Genomic DNA, 16347 nt, shown 5'->3' on the forward strand with positions numbered 1-16347 from the left:
TCTCACTTGTGGGCCCACTCTCTGCCCCTGCCTCTCAGGCTGTGTGAGGCATGCACCATGCCCTGTTGGTTTCCCTCAACCCTGCCTATTCCTTTGTAAAGAACTCCTTTACTAAACTCTCCACTCTGGGTGAGCCTCCTGTTTTCGGTGGGGTCTCTGGCTGAGTAAGAAACAAGCTGTAACTCGACTGAACCCTTGACTTTCCATAGCCCTCTTTCTCCCAAAGCAGAGTATCTTGGGCCTGGATGCTGCAAGGAGGGCGGTGTGAGCCCAGAGGACCACGGGAGCCGACACCCACCAACTGAGAAGCAATAGCCCATCCGTCTGCAGAACCCACTGCAGACTCCCACCAGCAGAGTATCAGACTCCTGCCAGATCAAAGAGAGAAGAAAAAAAAAAAAAAAAACCAAACAGCTAAAGACTGAGATTTCCAATATTTTCTGATGTTTTTCTGACATTTCCAATACATTTTCCTGGTGACTGCTTAGATGAAGATTGAGAAGATAGAAGATATTCCTTCCTGGAATATCTGTGCTCTCCTAATACTTGACACACTGGGAAGGGAGGTAAGGAGGGAGGGTCATGTGGTAGGTGACTTTGCAGAGACGCGCTCAAGAGCTGTTGCCACTCAAGTGCCCACCTTGTCTTGCTGTGTACTCATTGTCTTCAATCAATCGGGCCAGTCCGAAGTCAGCAATCTTGCAAATTAGTCCATTACCCACTAGGATGTTTGCTGATCGCAGATCTCTGTGGATATAATTCATGCGCTCGATGTAAGCCATTCCCGCAGCAACCTGTGGGCAGCCAGGGAAAAGGGCACATACGTTACACCAGGACCTGATGCCCTCCGTTGCTACATTCGCCGCAGGCATCAAGGTACCCAGGGCCTACCTGCGCTGCCATGTCCACCAGATTCGGCAGTTTCAGAGCTCTTCCTTCACCATCTTTTAAGAAATCAAGTAAACTTCCTATGAACAAAACAAAACCATTTCAGCTTATGTTGAAAGATAAAGATTCCCAATAGGGGGCTGTATTTGCTTTTCTTACTGTAAGTAAAAGGCAGCTGCACAAAATGATGCCTTCAATAAAAAAGGTTTTTATATAAAACTAGGGTAGAAACAATGCTATGCATTGAGAAACATGGTGTTTTTTTTTTTTTACCTTTTGAAAATAACATCATTGATTTCACTTCTTTTTGTGGTAATGGGGACTGAGACCAGGAGCATTCTACCTCTGAGCTATGCTCCCAACCCGTTTTATTATTATTTTTTTTTATTTTGAAACAGGGTCCTGCTAGGTTGCAGAGTGTCTCACTAACTTGCTAAGGCTGGTCTTGAACCTGCAATCCTGTCTCAGTCTCCCAAGTATTAGGATTATAGGCCGCGTTACCATGCCTGCTTTGATTTCATTTCTGAGGATGACAAAAATTTGATAAAAACAATGGAACTCAATCTCCCTTTATGTCACAAAAGAACCCATGAGGAACTGTACCCCTTCATTCTTATTCCCCAATCAACCCTGCTTAGAGGAGGGATTGTGGAGGAAATACAGCCCAATCAAGGGGTCCAAAAAAGCAATCTTGGGACCAGCAGCCATCACATCACTAGAGAACTTGCTAGAAATGCTATTCTCAGGCCCTATCCCAGAGAGACAGAACTGGAAACTTTATACTTCAGGCCTAAATTCTGCAGTGTAAGAAGCCTTCCAAGTGATTCTAGTACAAGGTAAAGTTTGAGAATCACAGCCTTGGCTTATTTACAGAATTTTAACTCAAGAAAATACTATTTGAGGAATATGAGTAGCAGGTAGCTCCTCCTAATTAGATCACAGCCAGTCAAGCCTTAAATCAGACATCTGAAACAAAACAGCTGGAGCTTCAGAGCCACTATTGTAACAGCCCAAGGAAGCTCGGAACCCACACCAAGGTGGAAATAATCACTCGCTGAAGCTGGAGGCTCAAGATGGCCATCAGCGACGTTTTAATGCTTTAATCACAAAGTTATTTACAAAATAACCCCAGATACAAAGGACAAGCAATCTTCCAGGAAAAAGTTCCAATTATAATTTAAAAGAAAGTACATGGAAAAGAAAAATTACACTAGTGTCCTCTAATGTACAATGCATTGCCTTTTAAGGCTGTTTCTTGTTTGGTTCATCTATTTTTTTCCAAAACAAAGTGATCTCTGGCCTTATCCCCAACAATGTTGGTTTGATTACAAGGACACACACACACACACACACACACACACACACACACACACACACACACACATGAATGTAATTTCTTCATATGATATTTAATAAGTAAGCTGGGGAAAAAAAGATGTTGAAATGATGGAGATTAAACTTAGCCTAGAGACCAGTGTTTGATATTGTTTAGTCCTACAAAAGGGAAATTTAACATAAGCTACTGCATTTAAAATTATAGCAAATTATCACAGGCTTTTGAATCACCCCTGATATTGAAGTGAATGCTTTAATTGTGGAGAAGAACTTGAATCCCTGACATATGAAACATGAAAGGAACTGCATTCCACAAGGATTTGGGGGCAAACTCAAGGCTAGTCTGCTTTAAAAGCATTTTCATTAATGAGCACACAAATGGTACTTTCTGACTGGAATACTTGACTCATGAAAAACTAGGATAAAAGCAAGAAGGCAGCTCTATTTCTCTCTCTGAACCAGCCCCTGCAAGAAATGGTGGATACGGAAGGAGTGCTGCCCGACCTTTATTCATGTACTCGGTGACAATGTAGATGGGCTCCTCGGACACCACTGCGTACAGCTGGACCAGCTTGTCATGCTTCAACTTCTTCATGATCTGTGCTTCCTCGAGGAATGATTCGGGGGACATTGTGCCTGGCTTAAGAGTCTTTATGGCTACTTTTGTGTTTCCATTCCAGGTACCTACAGACATCCCACAATATTAAGTCAAACCAAAGTCCTCTCTCAAGTAGAATAAAAAAAGCTCTTAACTAATAGCAGTTGCATAAAGTTAGATTTTAAGTTTTAAAAAAACTTCGTATTGCTTTTGTATCAGTCAACTGCAAGGACTCTGTCAAGCGTTTCAACAGGAAAAACGAATTTAGTTATGCTTGTGGCTATATTGTTTATTTTTTTCCTATTTTGATATATATTTTTCCTATTTTTTTTCATGTGTCCATATGATTACAAAGTTATACCAAAATCTCTGGCCCTTTGTTTATGATGATTAAAGTCCAGGGTTTAAAACAGGTCTGAACATCCAATAGCCATCTTTTAGGTTGTAGAATGAACGTGGATCAGATTTCACTTGTCTGCAGTGCTGAGTTACTTGACCAAGTCCTTGAACAGTTGAGCTAAGCATGCATATAAGCACTGGCAAGGAGCTCACAGTCTCCTTGCCAATACTTCTCCCAGGTAAGGCAAATTCCTCAGATACAGTGATGGGGAACAATGGCTTCTATCCAACAGACTGGGGAACTCAAACAGCAGCTAAGAGGGAAGAAATATTTATACTTCCCATGTTAAAAAAAATCTAGTTGATCCAAGGGCAGGGCCTGGTTTATGATCATGATCAGTTATCTCATCTGTCAAATACAGAAATGAAACTGGGTTATCTGAGTGTCTTTCAGCTCCCAAATTAAAAACCAAAATAAAACACTGGACTTCATGTGTTTCGTTGTTTAGCCCTATGACTTTGAAGAATACTTTTATAAAGGGAAAAGAAAAATCTGCTAATGTAGGTTATGTTCTTTTGTGTTTGAAAGAGGAGAAGTTTACATTCAGATTTTTAAATTTGATCTATGACTTTAGGATCTAAGAATTCCAAAATTTGAAGCAATTCTTATCCTGTAAAAAACATCATTAATTCAACCTACAAAAATAAATGGCTTAAAGAGTTAATTTAAATCTCCTAAAACACTAGCCACTAAATGTGACTGGGAAATTTGATAATTTGTGAGTGATCTTTGAGATTGCAGTGTTCATATCCCCCAAGATTAAATATGGTGAGATTTCCTCTTTAGCAACAATCTGGATAGTCACATAGATATCCATCCCAATTCTGATGGCATATTGTTTTATGTTTCATGGAAACAAAAAATCTTAGTGGCCTATGTAGTGATTTAAAGTTGATAATGATAAATACTTGAAAATAACTGATGTAGCTGGGTGTGGTGACGCACACTTGTAATCCCAGTTACTTGGGAGGCTGAGACAGAAGGATCACAGGTTTGTGGCCAGCCTCAGCTACTTAGTGAGGGAGGCCCTTTATAACTGAGTGAGACCCTGGTTCAAAATAAAGAATAAAAAATAGGACTAGAGGTGTAGATCAGCGATAGAATGTCCCTGGGTTCCATCCCTAGTACTGCAAAAAAAAAAAAAAAAAAAAAAGAATAATTGGCGTATGGGTTCAAATATTCCTAACTGCATGAGTGATTTGATAAAAATCCTTGGTAACCACAACTTCAATTATGAGTTAGGTGGATAAGGGAGAAGAAGGCCATATAGATACATTTTATAGTACTTGAGATAAAATCCAGAGAGAGAAGGCCATGATAACGAGAGTTCTTTATTATAATAGCTAATATGTAATAGCTAATATGTAACATAATAATATGTATGTATGAGTGCATTTCTATTATCTATCTATAGGTATCTGTACTGTACTTAATATTTGCCACACCCTGTTTTAAGCATTTTCACAATACTAACATTATAAATGTAGATCACATCTAAAGGCCTATACCTATACATAACTGTAGGTGAACTGGGGATTGAACCCAGAGGCATTCTGCCTCTGAGCTAAATCCCCAAACCTTTTATATTTTTTATTTTGAAACAGAGGCTCAATAAGTTACTGAGGCTGGTCTCAGACCTGTTTCAGTCTCCCAAGTATTGGGATTATAGGAATGTGCCGCCATGTCTGGCTTATATATTTTTTTAAATATGATCTAAGGAAGGAGAAAGGAAGATTTCATAATCTTTAGTATTTTTTTACTGATATATTTTTGGTGGGGCCTTAATCCATGGGTTGTTTATAGGCAAATCTGCATCTGGCCCAGAAAAGTTATAAAAGCTACTTCTAGGGCCCAATGCAGTTGGTCTTATCAACCACCAAAAAAAGACAAACATGCATGTTTACGGACCACCTACTAATTGCAGGGGACTTTAAACACGTTATACCATATAATCTTCAAAACAATGCTAAAGAACAGATATCACTCCAATTTAACAGATGAGAAAACCGAGGCTCAAAGATTTTAGGTAAACCCCTTGGTTATGGTTAATCAGCTAGTGAGGATTTAAACCCAGGCCCTGTGAGCAAAAAAGCTATGGTCTTTCGCTACAGCTGCCCAAATATAGTATCTTACCTTCCCATTTCTTAGGAAGACAAAACACCACATTCATAGCGTATTGGTTTCCTGATCTGTAGGTGCTTAATTAACCACATAGAGTCGGACAGGTGAGCACAGGAAGATATCACCACATTTTGATGCTCTGGATGGCTGTGCCCATCCAGTTACGTAGGTTAAGTGTCACTCTCCCAATGGCTACATATGAGGTTTTGTTCAACACTGTCCTTTTAAATTGGCTTTCAGATGCAGCCAAAACAAAATGCACCCTCTGCCTTACCAAGCCACACTTCAGCGAAACACCCCTGACCCAGCTTCTTCTCCAGAAACAACGAATCACGTGCAACTTCCCAAGCATCTTTAGCCAATCCAGAAGTTTGTGGGGCACAACTCGATGAAATCACAGTTAAGTTAAAACATAAACCATCAGCTTTCTCTACAGGAAAGGAAATTAATAGAGAAAACACAGTCCTTATAATCCACAATACGCATGCACTAGAAAGATGGAAGGTGATTTGCCCTTTAGGGCGACATTCAACAAATATCTGGAAATAAAGGGCAAGATGTACGCAGGCTGGAACTTTCCTTCTACCACTTACTGCATTATGAATCAAGGTTCGTGTAATAGCGCAACCCGTGCTACTTGCCAATCTTGCCCACTTCCTATCTCTTTTCTAGAAATTCTAGAATTTTGAAATTAAAATCGAAGATATTATTCTCCACTAGCAGTAATTCAAATTTTCTTCCTGGTCGGAAAGTCTTTCTTTTCACCTTCCATCTTTGATGTTGGAGATTTTCCAAACGAAGAAGCTAAGAATAGAGTAACTGAGTCTCAGCGTACCCATCCATACTTCCCCAAACTGCCCATTTCCCAGTCTCTTGATCAGCTGCAGGGATTCTCGAGGGATTTCCCAGACATCTTTGGTTTTGACAGACAGATCGGTTAGCCTTGGCATCCCTTTGTGACAGGGGACTACTAGGCGGCAGCAGAGACCTGCAGCTCTCTCTGGTGCAGGAGCAGGGGCAGCGGCAGGAGAGGGAGAGAAGAGCAGAACACACGTAAACACAACATGCACAGGCGCAATCCCACGCCTGCCAGTGCGCATTCGCACTCGATGGGCCCTGTCAGCTGAGAACTGCACGTGCCTTGGAAGATTCGACACCACGCAGCGAAGACGCTCATTGGAGGTGGGACTCGGGACATTTTAAATTTGGACTACTCTGTGCCCTCAGGTGTGATATAGTCTATATACAGATACAGATAGAAACTGTTTTGTGTTTTGTATTAAAAAATCACTTTCAACCCCAAAGCATGTCTAAAAACACATTTTCTGGAATCCTGCAAACCCCTTCCCTGATTTCAAAAAGTACATTTGGGCCAGGCGTGGTGGCGCACACCTATGATCCCAGTACTTGGAAGGCTGAGACAGGGTGATCTCAGGTTTGAGGGCAGCCTCAGCAAGTTAGCAAGACCCTCAACAACTTAGCTGGACCTTGTTTAAAAAAAAAAAAAAAGGGCTGTGGGCGTAGTTCAGAAGTAGAACGCCCCTGGGTTAAATCCCTAGTACAAAAAAGAAAAAAACATATTTGGACTAAAGAATGTCAGCAAGACTATCCATTTCCCTCTCTGGTATCTAGATCACCTAAGGGATTAGAGATTTTTCTGGTCTGAATATGTTTAAAGCTGTAAGTCTAGTACAGGATTCTGCCATAGAACATTGGACTGTTATGACTAGCAAGGCTGAAGATTACACCCGGTGGGGAAAGAGATGTCATATTTCTCTAGAGACTTCCTGAGCATTCCGACTCCGTTCTACTAGTCAGACATGCTTGCACGGCCTCTTTCATTAAAAAAAGAAAAAAAGTTCTAACAGTCTCTTCTGTATAATTTAGGATTCTAGATTGAAAGGAGAAAGAATGAAAATGAACACAGAAACTCAATGATGTCAAAGAGGGGGGAAAATAGTAGTTATCACTCATTGGCTTCTGGGAGTCCCCCCCCTTCTTTTCTTTTCTTTTTTCTTTAAGAATATGCCTTTCAGAATCTAGGAATACCGAAGGGAAATTGACTAAATGGCAAGTTAAAGACTGGTGAGATGAGAACAGGTAACAAAGAATAAGAACTGAGACACAAGCGGAAAGGCTGGCGTGACAGGTTAACAGAGCCCCCCAGGCTCCCCGGAAGTCCCTCAGACCCACAGAAAGCAAACACAGTGCTGTTGCTTTTTCTCTGGGAACTAACCGTAACTTACTTTTTACTCCTTTCCTTTTGATGAAACCAGGTTCTGAGATATTTAGGCAGGAAATTATTTATGTGTCAATATTTCAAAGGCATTTTATGCAGGAAAGAGGAGGAAAGAGGAAAAGCTAATATAAAAACAAATCTAACTCGAGATGGATTTTTTCCCTGAGATTAAAAAATGTCTATTGTTCTTCATATCCCTTCTCTCCTTCCAGCTTTATGATGTTATTAAGGTGCCCTTTCCAATAAAATATTTTCAAATGATCCAAACCCTGGGGATCCTGCTGATGTTTGGCTGTAATGAAATATATTTCAGCATTTGGAAAATCCTTACAACATGCAGGCACTTTGAGTATATCACTTAAGCTCAGGGAGATATTCTGCTCCATTTCTCTCAAATATTTCATTAGAAGCCGCATAAACCCAGTTAGCCAATTCCCGAATCAACGAGTGCTCCGGGTGTTGCTAATTTTTTTTAATTGCTCATTAGACTTCAGGACCTATATAGGCACATATATAGGCAACATACACACTTAATTTTCAGTGAATGTGCACAGAGCAGTAGTCGAGGTCAAGCCATACTACTCTGGAGTCATATCATTGTCATGAAGAACAATATAAAATGTATAGGTGGGTCACACACACAAAAACTCCTTGGCTTAATATCTGAACACTGTATACCTACGTCTAAATCCACATCTGCGTATGTGTCCTACAGTGGGATATACTTGCTAACCAAGGGGAGAAAAGCAAGCATTTCAACAGTTGCATAAATAAACCATATTCCTTAATAAAGTGTACAAGCTGCATACCTAAATACACCTGATAGTTATGATTCCAAGAACAACATAATGGTGACGTCTGGGTGTTAGGAGAGAGACTAATGTACTTTTGAAAGGTTTAATACAGCAGATGTAACAGGTTTAATAAGAGTTGTGGGTCACACAGGTGCAACTCTACTTAGGAGACAAGTACTGGTGGCAGAAGTGGGACATGATGAACAGACTGGAGGTTTGCAAGGCACGAGGTGAAGCGTGCTGCAGCATCCTGGGGCCGTCCCCGGGGAAGTGCCCTGCGAGCCACTGGCCCCTCTTCCTTCACGGTTCTGAGCTATCTAATAGATACCTTGCAAGGGTTTTACGAAGAAGATGAAAACACAAACGAGTTTTAAGATTTAACCTTCTGCTTTTTACTTGGGGAATCACAATGCTACAGAATCTCCCGAGGAGCCTATGGAACTCATAATAACTGTGGCAGAACAACAGTAGAGCCCTCGGCCAAGCCTCACTGCTCGGGGCTGGCAGAGAAATCGTTTTACCAGCGACTGTGTACATTTTTGTCTTCCCCCCTCCCGCCCCCTTGAGCTCTGGCCTCCCCCTCCCTGGGCACCCCAACCATCCCTAGGCAGTTAGACTTCAAATTACCTGAGTAATGTTGCACGAGCTGCTGAAGCGTTTCGAACTGGGCCCGGGTGGTGATATAGTAGCCGCCGTTGTCGAGTTTTCGGATTTTATAATGTTTGACATGGTCTCCTTTCATATCATCCCAGTCACGGATGGAAAGTGAATAGGCACCTGGGGTAAAGATGCAAAGCGTTAGCAGCGCCCGCTGTTTTGACTGGTTTTTAGGGCTTCTATACTTGACTATTCTGATTAATAATAATCAAGAGGAGCTGTGTGGGCATGTGCACAAGTGCTCATACACACATACACAGGCACACACACACAGACACACATACAGACACACACACACACACACACACACACACACACACACACACACACCGCGTCTCCACTAAGGAACAAGAGAAAGACAACTTTTGCTGTCCTGTAAATGTCAGATGATACTAGCAATGAAATGATTCTGCCCTTGAGACTGGAAGCTTCCTGGATATTTTTCTAACACATTCTACTTGGTACCCTTGTGTTGCCTAATATGGCACAGACTCCCCAAGCCCTGCCACCCCAGGCAAGATCAAGAGAAGCACAGGGACTACCAGCTGAGCTGGTCTGGTCTCCTGTCCCCAAGGACAAGGTGAGAGTCAGGGATGTGTATACAAAGAAATTGAAGGGCTTTTTCTCTAAAAGTGAGCTTCAAAGTCCTTCCTCACAACACTTTCTAGGGACAGATAACCAGTGTCTGAAAGATCAAGCCTGAAGGCCACTACTCTTTTTCCCTTTGACCCATCTCCTCTTGTGGGCTCTAACAAGTTGCTAAAAAACACAAAGGAAGAGAAGTCCTCAGTTATTAAAACAACAACAACAACAACAACAACAACAACAACAACTAAAAAAACACCCCCCCACACACACAAGGGAAGCAAAAACAACCTGTGTGATCGGTGCCTGAGGAACTGAGAGTTTCAAAAAAATCACAATTCTAAAGGACTTCTGAAGCTCTGTGATGTGTAAGCCCAGAGCAGCAAGGCTGCCCGGCTCCGCAGCAGGAGGAAGTCTTCACCCCCAGCCTCTGTAGTTCTTTCAGAGCTGTCTGCAGCTCTAGAGCCTGGGGGGAAACTGAAAACAGGACCGTACTCACGCGATGGGGAGGAGATGTGCCATTTTAAAATCCTTGTACATTAGAGATAAGCCTTTCATCCCCTCTGACTAATCCGCAGATTTGAATGACAAGCCAACTTCTTCAACTTGTTATCTTACCTTTGGTGGTTTCGCTCTCGCGGATGAGAAAGGTACCTCGTGGGTTTCCAAAAGACAAAAGCTGTCGCTCAGCATCTTTCCGGCCAAGTTTTCCAAAGTACCACCTTTAAGTGAGATCAAGGGAAGAAAGAACTTTCTAATGGTCATCTACAAAATGGACAGCATCACCCCATTTTGCCCATGAATTCCCTTATTGCCACTTCTACCCTTAACCTTTTTCTGATAGGTATTTTTCTAGCTTTATTCAATTCTCTTTCAATCTATTCCTGATTCTATCCCTACTCCATCTCTTTCACTCTAAAAGAATCAGATGTGAATTGTGAGCTGTTTTCCTTCCCTCCAGGATGACAGGAATTGGCTCCTGTTAAAACTGTCACCTGCATGCACAGAAAGAGAAATCTAAGACCTTGTTTAGAAATGGCAACTGCAGGAGATACTTCCCATGCTCAACTACAAGACCCTTGATTTCAGAGCATAATTACAACCCCTGGGAAATAACAAAACACAGTCTTGGTGTAGAGAAAGATCATTCATCAAGTCTTTTTTTTTTTAATAAAGGAAGTCACTCAGAATGAATAAAGAATAAAGATGGATGGTGTTGTCAGTAATTTCCTACCTACAGGATCTCTGAAAAAACTGTCAAGGTTGCCCCTGACCTGAGATGACTTGCTGTCCTTGGACGCTTGGTTTTGATTTTCTTTTCCTATCTGGCAGGTGTGAGGACTTGGGTAAGTGAAAGGTGTTTACTGAGCACCTGGAGTGGGACCTGCCGCAAGGCTTCTCGGCACAGCTGCAGAGACTGGTGACCACAATCAGTGAACATGTCCTTAACAGTGGTGGGAGCGAGTTAACACCACTCCAGTGCAACTTTAGGAGGCAAGGCCTCCCATTACTTTTGCTACTTGTGTTTGTCTCCCCCTGTACTCTCAAGTACTAGCCATCACCTGGCAATTAGTTTACATTTCAGCACCAGGTGCTGAATGAACTAGTAGGTGCTCGAGGGAGCACTCTGGAGTATTCCATGGGGACCTGTGCATAGGAACAACTTTCAGGATATTTAACTGTGAAAGGATCCATTTTTAAAATGAAGTTTCAGCCGGGCGTGGTGGCGCATGCTTGTAATCCCTGTGCTTGGGAGGCGGAGACAGGAGGATCACGCAGGTTCGAAGCCAGCAGTGCTGGCTTAAGACACCCTGTTTCCAAATAAAATAATAATAATAAAAAATAGGTCTGAGAGTGTAGCCTGGAGGTAGAAGGGATTCCAGGAACCCATAGCTATTAAATGTTCACTGTCACATTCTTTTGTGAATGAAAGAGTTTCACTGAAGATTAAGACACAGTACGCGTTAGCTCCTCAGTGATGTCAGTACTAAATGTGCAAGAATCCCTAACCTAGCACTAGTTGGTGCCAAAAATATTACACCAATTATTTGTGACGAATATATTTCTGGATTTATTTCAATAACCCAATTAAAATGCTGGGTAAAATAGTGGTGAAATGGGGCTTGTTAGGACAATGGATTGCACCTAAATAGTATTTTAAGATAATGGTAGGCTGGGCATGGTGGCGCATGCTTGTAATCCCCGTGCTTGGGAGGAGGAGACAGGTGGATCGCATAGGTTCAAAGCCAGCCACGCTGGCTTAAGAGACCCTGTTTCTAAATAAAAATATAAAATAGGTCTGGGAGTGTAGCCCGGAGGTAGAAGGGTTTCCAGGAACCCCAGTGCCACCATTAAAAAAAAAAAAAAAGATAATGCTAACTTAGTTGCATATCTAAAACTACAGGCAAATTTTTTTTTTATTCTTTAAAAAAATATTTAAAAAATTGATCACTGTAATCAGAAGGTAAATATATAGCCTGTAGGTTTACATGTAAATCAAAATAATGCTACATTTGGTAGTCTTGTTTATTCTAAAAGAACAGAAAGATGTTTGCAAGTCTGTCCTACAATAAAGATTCAATACAAATACCTTTGTTCACCAGTGATGGAACACATTTAGGAGGGAGGAAAAACCAGCTCAGAACCATGGAGTATTTGAGAGTGGGAAACAAAACAGATCTTCTTAGTGGAAGAAATACAAGGGGATTAAAGACAAGAGAATGATCCATTTGGGGATTTGGCTAGGTGTACAGTCTAATCCTCCTTGCAGCGCTTAAACAAATCCACGGCGAAATTAAATATCAGAGCCAAAGGTTGGGCTCAGTGACTGACTTTTCTCCACTCCCTTCCTGGTGAGGTAAGTCCCTAGGTGTTGGGGAGGAGGTCAAGTTCCCAGGACTGGAGGATCGTGGCTCCACCTCAATTCCCGCAGTTCAGAAGTGAGGGTGGGTCTACAGCCCTTTGCAGGTCTCCCCTTTGTAAGTGCCCATTCAGCCCCACAGAACAGGAGAACCATCATTCCCTCCGCCTGCCCACCTCCTGGCCTTCCGAGAGTGCCACTATTTACTACCAAAGGAAACAACTGAGACCCCAATCAGAGGGAAAGATCATTTGAACTATCACTGCATATTTCCCAAGCTATGGGACACACTGTCTGTAAGCTCTTTTTTATCTGGGGCAGGGAAAGTATATCTTTTTAACACTCTTAATATTCTGACTACATCAAGGGGAAAAACCTTAGTTTAATTTCTAATAATTATTTGCCTTTCCCCACCCCAGGAGGTCAACCTTGGGCCAAGAGTAATTTATGTTGTGGTTAGAATTTCATTATGTTTTTTATGATTAAAAATCTATAACAAGTTATGCTGAATTTTTATTTAAGGTACAGATATAAAGTTCCCTTTCAAAGTAAGCATAAGTTAAAAAGCAGAGAGGCTTAAAGGAAAAGATGAAGTTAATAATAGTGCAAGTAGTACATAGAGATGACAAAAACCAGGGCACAGAGCCTGGGAAACACAGCACTGCCATATTCCCCCAACTCTTAATCACGCCAGTGAATTTCTTCTCACTCCTGCACAATGTCAATGGCATTTTATTCTGGAAACTAACTTTTAAAAGCAAGTAGTTAAGTGAAAACAACAAAACAAAACATACTCTTCTGCCTGGATGGAGTCAACGGGAGCCACGTAATTGCTGGGGATGTAACCCGTCTCTCCGGTCGTTAAGGAGCGGGCCTCCCACCAGTCTCCTTCCCTGCAAAGGACAAAGAGAAAGAAGTCAAGGCGTTGCTCATTTCCACTTTTTATGGTCAGGCTTGATAACATGCAGTCTAAGATGGCTACCTACTTACTCTTTTACCCAATTCCTCCAAGACTTGCTCCTTTTCCTTAAATCCCAGTGGCTTTCCCATGAAGATCAGACAGTGTGCTGAGTCGGTGAGCTGAACCCAGCCTTGTTCTCTTGCCTTATTTGTGAATTAAGAAGATAGAACTTGGGGCTGGGGTGTGTGTGTAGCTCACTGGTACAAAGTTTGCTAGCATGTGTGAGGCCTGGAATTCAATCCAAGCACACCCCCCCACACACACACACACACCTCTCCCTCTCTTCTCTCTCTCTCTCTCTCTCTCTCTCTCTCTCTCTCTCTCTCTCTCTCTCTCTCTCTCTCTCAGGGTTCTGGTCACAAGGAGGCTCTCTTGTGGTGGAGGCATTTTTACCTGGTGAGAGAAGGATGGACAGAGGGGAAGGGTACTGGGCTCAGCTTACTTTAGAAAATATCGTAGCTGCAGGTGGTCTTGTGGGGGGAGAAGCTGGTAGAGGCCTAGTTGAGTGCTGGGAAGACCCTGAATACACCTGCTCTCTAGAAAATGGGAGACACACTCTTCTGCAGGTAGAATGATGGAGATTCTGATAGGACAGACCTCCCCCTTAATTTGCAATCTGAGGTTACTGCATCAGATGCTCACAGCGCTGGCCTGCCCGAGGATGGTTGGTGGGCGAGGCAGGGTGGGCGCAGCTGTGTGAGTGCACACAGGGGACACACGGGTTTGATTTTTAGTCCTACTGGCCTGCTCCTTCTGGAGAGCACTCAGAGGCTGTGAAAGGAGGCTCATAACAGGACTCTTACCTTCAGACTGCCGGGTGAGCAAAACTGTTTAAGTTCATGTGCTTAGATGCACACAGGTTTATGTATGACAAAGAATAGGGATTGGCTGAGGTCCTGTCACCAGCCTGTGGTCAATACAGCACGAGGCCAGGGGAGGACACGCCTGCCCTTGAGCACATCGGCTTCTCTGACTCTGGCCACCAGAGTACCAGCACCTTCTCTCCTTTCTTTTTTGGTTCTTGGAGGCAGTAAGAGAAAATTTTGGCTTAAAAAAAAAAAAAATGAGTGTTTGGCTGGGCTCTGTGTCAAAGCTCTCAGCCAGGGAAGAAAATGCTTTGGCTTTGGGCTGGGGTAAAGGTCCTCCCCAGGCTGACATAATTAGGTAGAAGCTAACCAGCCCCCATATTAAACCTGAACTTTCCCTTCAGTGTTCCCTAAAAAAGAACACCCTGAAGCCCAGTATGTTGGTGCATGCTAGTAACCCCTGTATTTGGGAGGCTGAGATAGAAAGATTGCAGGTTCAAGGCCACCTTCAGCAACTAACTTAGACTTTCAGCAACTTAGTGAAACTTTTTTTTTTTTTTTTTTTTTTTTTATAGTACTGAGGGTGGAACCCAGGGGCATTCTACCTCTGGGCCATACTCCCAGACCTATTTTCTATTTTATTTGGAAACAGGGTCTCACTAAGTTGCTGAGAGCCTCACTAAGTAGTTGAGGCTGGCTTGAACTTGTGTCATTCTCCTGTCTCAGCCTCCCGAATGCTGGGATTACAAGTGTGCACCACCACACCTGGCTTAGTGAGACCCTTTTTTCCCAAACAGAAAATAAAATCGGTCTGGGCGTGTAGCTCGGAGGTAGAATGATTCCCTGGGTTCAATTCCTAGCACCACACACAATACATATATAACATAATATAATATAACATAATATAATATAAAAAATAGGACTAGGGCTGTAGCCCAGAGGTAGAATGCTCCTGGGTTCAAGGCCCATACCATTAACAACAACAATAAAAATCCTTTGAGTGAGGTGGCCAGTGAGCAAGGATGGCAGGCAGTATTTCCTGAAGCCATAGAACAAATGATAACAAGCCCCTGTGGGTGCAGATGTGAGAAAATGAATAGATAATAGAAGGGCTCAGAGAAAACCAGGGTGCTGCCAAAGGGTTCTAACACCTATATTTCCTTTATAAATCTATTAAACAAAAGAGGGAAACAATAGTTCTCATACCCAGAAGATCTTTTAATCATAATCTTAAATTCAGTTCATGTCCAGATTTTTAAATTCTGGTATTCTTCTACCCATCAAAAAATATATGTAAAGAACTAGATTTAAAGAAAATGTAAAGAAAAAAAAATGTAAAAGTAAAAAAAAAAAAATAAATAAAAGAAAAAAAAATATATGTAGATGCAAACAACTCTGAATCCACTACCCAAGAGCTGGATCATTAAACACTGTGTGGTATCTACACTATGCTATTTTTTGTTGTTGTATGCAACCCAGCCTCTCGGGTTGCAACTAATAAAATTAAAAAATTAAGGGCTGGGAGTGTAGCTCAGTGGTGGAGTGCTTGCCTAGCATGTGTGAGGTCAAAGATACGAAACTCAACACCAAAACCCAAACCAAGAATGTTAAAATTTTCGCAGTTTACACCAGTTTCATTCCTGTCTCCCAAAAGAAATACATACAGATTTAAGTCTATCATCTAAGAGTATATTTGGAAATTAATTTTCTTTGTGCATATTTAAGGAAATGGCCATGCAGGCATTTTTCACTTTAATAGTGACAATGGTTACTGCTCTGAAATTCCACTAGATGGAGACATTTCATCACACAAAAATAACAATATCCACCATCTCCTCTCCCCAAATCTACCAACCTGGGAAAGGCTCCAAAATGGCGAGGAAAAAATTAAGTGTTTGTAGCACAGACTTATTTTTTAATGCACAATAACCTTCATTGAGTTGGTTCTAATTTAATTTAATTAAGAAAAAGAAAGGCTAAGCATCAATTTCAGTGTATGTTGGAATGTCAAAGGGGGCGGGAAGCCAATACATTTTGCTGCAAATTGGGACAAGTCCAGTCTTATTCAGGTGACTTGACACTAATGAAGTAATTTCCAATTCA

The 16347-nt window shown here is 41.9% G+C and overlaps 1 protein-coding gene across 1 annotated transcript in view; it reads right to left on the bottom strand.

Moving 5' to 3' along the window:
• FYN (FYN proto-oncogene, Src family tyrosine kinase) overlaps positions 1-16347 on the bottom strand; it is a gene marked incomplete at its 3' end in the record, with an annotated part of 135176 nt that overhangs the window by 34262 nt on the left and 84567 nt on the right. The window contains exons 4-10 of the mRNA XM_080699813.1: positions 13272-13370; positions 10236-10339; positions 9003-9152; positions 6178-6342; positions 2728-2907; positions 892-968; positions 641-794 (exon numbers count right to left, since the gene is read on the bottom strand). Of these exons, the coding sequence (XP_080555939.1) occupies positions 641-794; positions 892-968; positions 2728-2907; positions 6178-6342; positions 9003-9152; positions 10236-10339; positions 13272-13370 (929 nt within the window). The remainder of the gene's footprint in view (positions 1-640; positions 795-891; positions 969-2727; positions 2908-6177; positions 6343-9002; positions 9153-10235; positions 10340-13271; positions 13371-16347) is intronic.

The sequence above is a fragment of the Muscardinus avellanarius genome (assembly GCF_963383645.1).
Source record: "Muscardinus avellanarius genome assembly, chromosome: 8".
NCBI lineage: Eukaryota > Metazoa > Chordata > Mammalia > Rodentia > Gliridae > Muscardinus > Muscardinus avellanarius.